Consider the following 9,262-nt stretch of genomic DNA (forward strand, 5'->3'; position numbering starts at 1 on the left):
ATTGTTTTAAGGCTTCATTCTAGATTTTACTTTTTATTAAGTTTACATTTTCTCTAGGTTGTAGTGAGCTGCTATCATTCTAAATATAATTATTAACAAACTTGACATTTTGGGTAGATTTTTGCAAGCTGCTAGATACAGTTATTAATTAGCATTGCTATTTTCTGCAGGTTGTCGAGAGCTGCTATGGCGAAGTTTGAGGACATCAAGGAGCAATCTGCAACGGGACTGAAGCACGCAATAGAACAACACAAGTACACAGACATACGTGTTGATCTGAAACCATCCCATGTCATTATTCCACACGGGGGATACTATAAAAAGTAAGTATGTACAATAACAACACAAGTACACAGACATACGAGTGGTCCTCAAGCCATTCCACATCATTATACCACACGAGGGATAATATAAAAAGTAAGTGAGTACATGTTTAAAAATTGTTTGGTTCTCCCGACCCACTGACTAATCAAAGTACTGAAAGTACTGAAAAGCGGTTAGCATGCTTCTGTACAGTGTAGAATAACAAAAAATGCATTGAGTGATGATATTAAAGTAAGCATGCATATCTTTGTCCAATGTCTTCAGCGAAGAAGCAGACACACTGACTTTTATAGTACTTAACTAAATGGAAAAACCAATAACATCCCAGACTGATGTCACAAATGTATGTTTCAAAATATCAACCTGAGATTTTCAGTTTGAAAGACAGGAAGTTCAATTTCAAAAATTTCTTCCTAATTGTCTCCATTGGTGGCGTCCAAAAGTGCTCAGAACGAAAAAAAAATATGTTGATGTTGCAAATTTAATTGTCTTTCATGCTCTATTGATTCTGAAATTAGGTAACTGTAAAGCCTACTCAAAAAGAAAATAAAGCAAGTAGAGCTTTTCAAAAAAGCTTACCGTCTTTAGCAACAATTTTAAATAGTAAGGCCAATATAAAAAATACCTTTGTTTCCCCTAACGCGACCGACCTAATGAAATCGCGCCGACTGAAAAGATTTTTCAAATAAGATGATTTAAATTTTTTTATTGTCAACCAAGTTTTATAAAATACAATATCATCAAAATCAGTTTTTAACAGAACGGCAAACATTGTTCTGCCGTGATTTTCAAGCATTTGTTGGAAATACTAGTAAAATGGCGAGAATTAGTTCTTCATAAAACAACGGCGACGTCTCAATCTTATGCCTTTAGCTAACTAGAATTCTTCACTCTTGAAACAATTTGAAAATAAAATTTACAATGACTGATTTAGAGTGTTTCGGAGGTGTCTTGTCATCTCCATGTGAGTAAATAAATTTTTGAAAGGGACTGTAAACAACCAACAAACGAATCTGTCAGTTGAATTTAAGGTACGTAATACATGGAAAGGCCAGTCTCATGAGCAGATGAGGGGCCCAACTAGTGAACACATCATTCAATTTCACTGCATTTTATTTAATTTGAGTTTTGATATAATTACCAGTTATGAGGTAATTAGATCAAAACTCATTCATCTATGTTCCTATGTTTACTATATGCCATTATGGAATCATAGGATTTAATGTAAATATGTCTCCATATTCATCCTGATATAATTCAGTTGTCCTTTTTCATGCCTTTATTTACGGGTTAAACTTTGTGACTATGACATTGTGTATAGCATGATTCGGTTTGGTTCATTTAAATATTGTTTACATACTCTTTCCAAATAGTTTTGAAATCATTTCAATTCAGCTTCCTGAGACGTCCGGTGTATTTTTCTTTAAGGTCCTTGAAGATTTGTTGTTTCTTTGCTTTTAATCCCTTCGAGATTTGTTGGGATGACATTTGAACATTTCCCCATTGCTCCAAATGTAGACGTACTACGCACTTTTTTGCCATTAAGGTCTTCAATCCCTAATAGGAAGAAATTCAATGAAATTGAAGACATAACAGATATGTAGGCATTGAATACTTAGTTTATTTAGACATACTTCCCATTTATTACTATTAGTATGTTTAGTGGGATGTGTCCTAATTCATGACCTTGAATTTTCGGTAAGAGTTATCTCCCCTTTTTTAATTAATAAAAAAAAAATCAATTAAAAAAAATTAGCTGGTAAAAAAAATGTTTTGAATTATCATTCTATTTATAATATTTTAATGCATCTTTCCACCACAGGATTTATTGATATTCAAATTATTTGAATTTTTATTATGAAAAAACTCTTTTCCCCATAGACTTCAATGCAATCTTTGTTAATTAATCACTGCTTAATTAATGAACTTTTTAAAAATTTCTCGTGGGCAATCCTTTTCCACTTTAAAATGCTTTAATATAATATCAGAGTATTGTGTACTTGATGGACATTTAAGGGTAGAGAATTTGGTACCATTAGGGATTGAAATCCTTAAGCAATGGGGGATCTTTTTTGAGCCAGCATCTTCTGCGACACTGGACACATATGGTCCCTTAATTTTGAAGGACCGTTTACAACCTTCCTCATTGGTATTTTAACCTGCGACTTAAAATTAGCCACTTACGTCTTAACTCCAAAGCAAAATGCTCCAGAATCACTGCAAATCTCACGGCCCTCAAAAAAGTACATTGATTGTCTATAAGCACTGGAGGCTGATTGAAGGTTTGAAAAAAATATACTCTGATGCCCAGTCTTTGCGTATTTGAGAATCTTGTCTCTTTATTCGATTTATATAAATGTACTCTGGCGTGAGATATTTGACAAAGTCAACTGAATTACAGTTGTAAATTAATAAATCATGAATTTTGCTTTTAAACGGCATATGCATGATACCAGTACTTAGCATTTTGTTCACAAATCAATTTCTTTTGTACTTTTCTTATTTATAAAAGTAACTTTCCATTAATTTTAGAATGTATTTTCAAAGCTGCTATCAGAAAATAAAATTGTTTACCTACCTACCGACCCAACTTGAGAATTTAGGGTCGGGTTAGGGGAAACAAAGATATTTTTAATTCCGGCCTAACAGATCTATACTTCTTTTGAATTTCTTGATTTTGTATTTCTAAATTAGCTTTTTACGGGCATTAGCCCTATCACGGTTGTCGCTCGGTCATCTCCGTAAACGTTGACTGGCCGAGAGCTTTCGGCAAACCTCGGCTGATTCCCATTCACTCTTCAAACAAGAAAGGGGAAAAGAATAATAACAAATTGTAAAGCCTGCAAGCAATAACTATCAAATTTTATTTATAATGAAATTAAAGAGACCTTTTTATTTATCGCTATAAAACATATCATGTTATTAAGAAATAATTACTGCTGATTTTGTTGTTCGTTTTGTCAATTTTTTAAGATTGGAAATCTTGCAAAATTGTTAAGTCGTACGAAAAATATATCATCAGAAAGTTATCTCCCTTGCCTTGAACAGCATTTCAACCAATGAAATAATTGAAAATTTTCTCATCATGCAATTTCTACCAATCACAAAAGAGAGGGTGTGCATAGTCCGACGACTGTAAAAAACTTCAACTATACAATACTGTCTTCCAAGGAAGACGGTAATGATAATTCAAATTCTTAAGATTAATTTATTTGGAGTTCTGTACATAGATCTTTAGCTGGCTAGTCTGAGAAAAACGGATGGACGAGCAGAGAATTTGTAAATTAATTTAATTTCAGAGGGCTTCAGTTTCGTAGGCTCACTGCGGGTCAGCAGGTGTGACCTGTTATTGGGGATGCTTACTTCTCCTAGGCACCGGAACTTTCAGGGATCAGTTTTTCTTTTGAGACCGCTCACTGTTCATTCTGTATTTTGATACACTCAGATACTGAGTACATCTGTTTATTAATATTATGAACTATTTCTCTCACAGGAAGAAAGACAAGTAAACAAGATAATAAAGTTTTAAGAAATGTACACTATTGACTTTAAATACAATAAATGTTCGAATTAGTAAATGGTACATGACAATAATTCAAAAAAGAGTCTTGCAAGCACGATATATATAAACAAACATATACTGAGTATTTGGCAAATATTTAAATAGTGTGATCGTTTATAATCGTTTGTAATAATTAGACTGAGTACAGAATTTATCCCTGGAAACAAAGCTTTCATCATCTTTTAAATAATTTCAATTGAGAAAAAAAGGAGAAGAAAACAAACGTTTCATTATGGAAGTAATCTATAACTGTACAGCTTACAGATGCAGGGTTCTCCATGAGCTGTTTTACTGTGTTGCTTCCGACACAGCAAAATTTTCTCCGACACAGTAACGATTAAAATTTTATGCATGCGACAAAGTAAAAAATAATATATGTGATAATCAGAAAATCAAAACATATAAATTCTCTCAAACTGAAACTTTAATCAAACATAACATTTTACCGAAATCATTAAATTGATAAATTGTTTTAAATTTTCAAGGAACTCATAAGAATATCATCCTGTCCTGAATTTTCCCTATTTTTTCCTTTGCAATTCGGTAATTTGATAAAAAAAAAAACTGACAAAAAAGTACAACAAATTTACTTTCAAAAGTGGTAATTAGTTTGATTGTATCGATCAGAATTTCCCCTGCTTTTCATAGCACGTGCTTTTACTTTTATCAATATGTATGACGAAAATATTTGTACATCGAAATAGTGATTTATTTTAAAAAGTGTGCGCATATATTCCTATATAATTTTAATGAAAAGTAATTCAGTTGCGAATTTGATCTCGAAAATAGCGCGAACTTTTAGTGCTTCACGTAAACTCTGCAACACAGTAAAATTTCAAATGATGGAGAACCCTGCAGATGTATTCAGTTTTGTTTATATAAATGCTTTCTTCATGTACTAGTATTACTTAAGTTAATTAAAGGGATGGCTAAATATTTAGGCAAGGAAAATGAAACTCGATCGAGAGATTCTCCGATGTTTTGCAGTCTGTAATAACCTTCAAATATCGAAACATTCTTTAATGTACAGTTTAAATACACAAGGTGTGCAACGCCATTTTGACCCCCTGTTCAATTCAGGCTTCAATTTAACACATAAATCGGATATACATACTGGTTTTCGTGTAGCATTGGGTTCAAATATGATATTTCTCGCTATATATTTCTTCCTTAAGTTTAAATCCAACGCGTTGATAATGTTATCAGCTAAACTTCATGCTCACTTCGAATTTCGTCACAGGGCCCGATCGCCATCAGCTGACGTCACGGAAATTTAATCTCGACACCAAATGCTCCTATACATAAAATTTTAAAATACAACAATTATAAATTTATTTCATTGACAAACAAAATCAGATAAAAATTAAAAACCGAAAGATTATGTTGTTTTGATAGTCTTGATTTTATTTAACATATGTTATATGTGTTAGAAACAAATTAAGGTAGAGGCTTTGTTGAAGTTTCTATTGTCGATAGGTAGCGCCTTATGGAAGTTTCCGGTGTCGATACATGCCATAAAGCGGTTAGCGAAGCTAACCGCTTAAAAATGGCCCAACTGAAAACTCTTTTTACATTTCAGGACACAGTTTTTTTTCTTTTCATTCCTATTATCCAATTAACAGACATGGAATATTTCTGAAAAAAAAGCTACCTATCGACCCAAATATTTTGCTCTGAGTTGGGAGAGGGCAAGCAATACATTATTTCAAATATGTTTTGATAGGGAGATTTTTGTTTTTAAGAAATAATTATTTCAAAAACTTCTGTTTTAAAATCAAATCCCGAAGAAACTTGTAAATGAATGATATATTTTCTCTTGATTTTTCCAGGGGTGCTGTTAACATTCTTGTCCTTGACCTTGGAAATTTGAAGGTCAATAGTGAGAAAAATAAAGTTGGAGACAGCAAGGTATTTATAGTAACAAACACAAGGCATTTATAATTGTTATGATTATTTAAATATTTATTATTGGAACCTTTCACACTGATAGAAATTATTGATGTAGATTTTGTGGAATTATTGTAACTCAGTTTCAATCAAAAGGACAATTTAGTTCATTATGTGCAAACAGGAGATTTAAAAAAGATTATATATTAAAGAAAAAGATTTATTGTGTGTCCATGACTATTTTTTTTAAACATTCATTTTCGTTTAATTATTAAATAAATTGTGTACCTTCTATTAGTACAATATAAATAAATTCTAATTTTCATTCAGCAAATGGGTTGGAAAGCAGCACAAAAAGTCTTTGATCCAAAGATGGTAGTTTAGTTTACACTATTTTACTTAGAAACAGTGGGTTCCTGCCTGAACATAAAAAAAGCTAGAAATACAATGTCCTCCTGGAACCCACTGCATTTCTTCTGTCTCTATACTTTTTTACTTCCTTTAGAATACATCTTTGGGGTACAAGGTTACCTTGGTTCAGAAATACTTGTTGGATGGAAATATTTCCCTAATTATTGAATGAATTATTTTATTTTTTACATATATTTTTTTTAAAAAAGAAATCTACTGATCTACAATGTTATGGTTTTCTCAGATTTGTTTAACAATGGACAGAATTTTATGGTGTTATAGATGGGGCTAAAGTGCAGGATAGACTCTCCTATTTTAATAATTATAGTTTTTAGCTCACCTGAGCTGAAAGCTCAAGTGAGCTTTTCTGATCACCCGGTGTCCGTCGTCCGTCCGTCCGTCTGTCTGTCCGTCCGTCCGTCTGTAAACTTTTCACATTTTCAACTTCTTCTCAAGAACCACTGGGCCAATTTTAACCAAACTTGGTACAAAGCATCCTTGGGTGAAGGGGAATTTAAATTGTTAAAATCAAGGGCCAAGACCCCTTCCAAGGGGAGATAATCAAGAAAATACGAAAATAGGGTGGGGTCATTAAAAAATCTTCTTCTCAAGAACCACTGGGCCAGAAAAGCTGAAATTTATGTGGAAGCATCCTGGGGTAGTGTAGATATTAAATTGTTAAAATCATGACCCCCGGGGGTAGGGCGGGGCAACAATAGGGAATCTAAGTTTTACATAGAAATATATAGAACAAATCTTTAAAAATCTTCTTCTCAAGAACCACTGGGCCAGGAAAGCTGAAACTTATATGGAAGCATCCTTGGGTAGTGTACATATTAAATTGTTAAAATCATGACCCCCGGGGGTAGGGCGTGGCTACAATAGGGAATCCATATTTTACATAGAAATATATAGAACAAATCTTTAAAAATCTTTTTCTCAAGAACCACTGGGCCAGGAAAGCTGAAACTTAAGTGGAAGCATCCTTGGGTAGTGTAGATATTAAATTGTTAAAATCATGACCCCCGGGGGTAGGGCGGGGCCACAATAGGGAATCTAAGTTTTACATAGAAATATATAGAACAAATCTTTAAAAATCTTCTTCTCAAGAACCACTAGGCCAGGAAAGCTGAAACTTATGTGGAAGCATCCTTGGGTAGTGTAGATATTAAATTGTAAAAATCATGACCCCCGGGGGTAGGGCGGGGCCACAATAGGGAATCCAAGTTTTACATAGAAATATATAGAACAAATCTTTAAAAAATCTTCTTCTCATGAACCACTGGACCAGAAAAGCTGAAACTTATGTGGAAGCATCCTTGGGTATTGTAGATATTAAATTGTAAAAATCATGACCCCCGGGGGTAGGGCGGGGCCACAATAGGGAATCCAAGTTTTACCTAGAAATATATAGAACAAATCTTTAAAAATCTTCTTCTCAAGAACCACTGGGCCAGGAAAGCTGAAACTTATGTGGGAGCATCCTTGGGTAGTGTAGATATTAAATTGTTAAAATCATGACCCCCGGGGGTAGGGCGGGGCCACAATAGGGAATCCAAGTTTAACCTAGAAATATATAGAACAAATCTTTAAAAATCTTCTTTTCAAGAACCACTAGGCCAGGAAAGCTGAAACTTATGTGGAAGCATCCTTGAGTAAAGTAGATATTAAATTGTTAAAATCATGACCCTCGGGCATAGGGCGGGGCCACAATAGGGAATCCAAGTTTTACATAGAGATTTATTGAACAAATCTTTTAAAATCTTCTTTTCAAGAACCACTAGGCCAGGAAAGCTGAAACTTATGTGGAAGCATCCTTGAGTAGTGTAGATATTAAATTGTTAAAATCATGACCCTCGGGCAAAGGGCGGGGCCACAATGGGGAATCCAAGTTTTACATAGAAATATATGTAGAACAAATCATTTAAATAGATCTGCATCACCCAAGTTATTCAGGTGAGCGATGTGGCCCATGGGCCTCTTGTTTTTATTTCAACTTCTTTTTTGCATGATTTTTTTTAAAAATACTGTAATTCTCTATTTTCTTTTTTTTCTGGAATAATTTAGATTTTTATAAAGACCTTGTGATTTAATTTCCTCTCTCTTTATGAGAGGGAATATTGGTGTAATACTATAAATATCACATGGTACTCAGTTCTACATATTTTTCTTTTTTTCTCATAAATTCAAAATTTCTGCTTTACAAACTAGTAATTTGACAATGAAGACTACAGAATTAGATATGCAGTGTGAAATTTTCATTGAAAACAGAATTCTGAATGAGATTAGTGGATAAGTGTATACTTAATTAATAGCTAGCTGCCCAATGTCAGCATATTATTAACAATATTCAACACTGTAAGCTGTAACACTAATTATATGTTTTGTTTTACAGGAAATATTAAGTATTTTGATGACAATAATAGATTACAGTGAAACTTGTCCATCTGGATTTTATCTTATCCTAGATCTTGCCTTTAGTGATCTGAATAACTAGTCCCTTGTCAGTTGTTTTGAAAAAAATATCTCCCAAATGAAATTTTTAACCAAACCAATATCTTTTGAACCACTGGTATACTATAATATGAAATATATGGAGATTATGAAGAGTATTCAAACTCAAAAGTCCATCAAACAATACAAATGTTGGAGCAGAAGTGGGATCAGTTACCATGGAGAACTGAACATCCCCTGTCTACTTATTTCTCCCTGGATAGTATATAGACCTATGAATATTGCTGCCCTAATCCCAGACACAGCATAGTATCATATCCTGGTACTCTTATTTCTGTCTAAAGCTGTACCATTTGTTTTCCAGTCCTTAGCTGTAGAAGACATGATGTCCAGGGCCTACGACAACTTCAAAATCAAGCTGGATCAGATACAAATATTATTCGCAAAACCAGGTAAAAAAAAATCAATTAACTTGGTCAGTAGTTTTTTTTTTTTTTTTCACTCTGCAAGATTACATTAAATTCTCTTTTATTTGTAAATTTGATATTGATGAAAATTCTTGAACACTTTTCTTTGTAAAAGTTTGTATTCTATGTTTTAAGCATTTATCTGGGTTGTATTCAA

The 9,262-nt window shown here is 33.2% G+C and overlaps 1 protein-coding gene across 1 annotated transcript; it reads left to right on the forward strand.

Annotated features, from left to right (window-relative positions):
• Window positions 1–170: 170 nt before the first annotated feature.
• On the forward strand, window positions 171–9,090 carry LOC134254127 (intermembrane lipid transfer protein VPS13C-like; the record flags this gene model as incomplete). Its single annotated transcript, XM_062736676.1, has 3 exons — window positions 171–323; window positions 5,716–5,794; window positions 9,003–9,090. Coding segments are annotated over 3 exons (320 nt in total), but the record flags the coding sequence as incomplete, so codon positions are not given.
• Window positions 9,091–9,262: the final 172 nt, after the last annotated feature.

This window comes from Saccostrea cucullata, unplaced genomic scaffold, assembly GCF_032062105.1.
Source record: "Saccostrea cucullata isolate Sc308-1 unplaced genomic scaffold, CSIRO_AGI_Scuc_v1 ctg19284, whole genome shotgun sequence".
In the NCBI taxonomy this organism is placed as follows: Eukaryota; Metazoa; Mollusca; class Bivalvia; order Ostreida; family Ostreidae; genus Saccostrea; species Saccostrea cuccullata.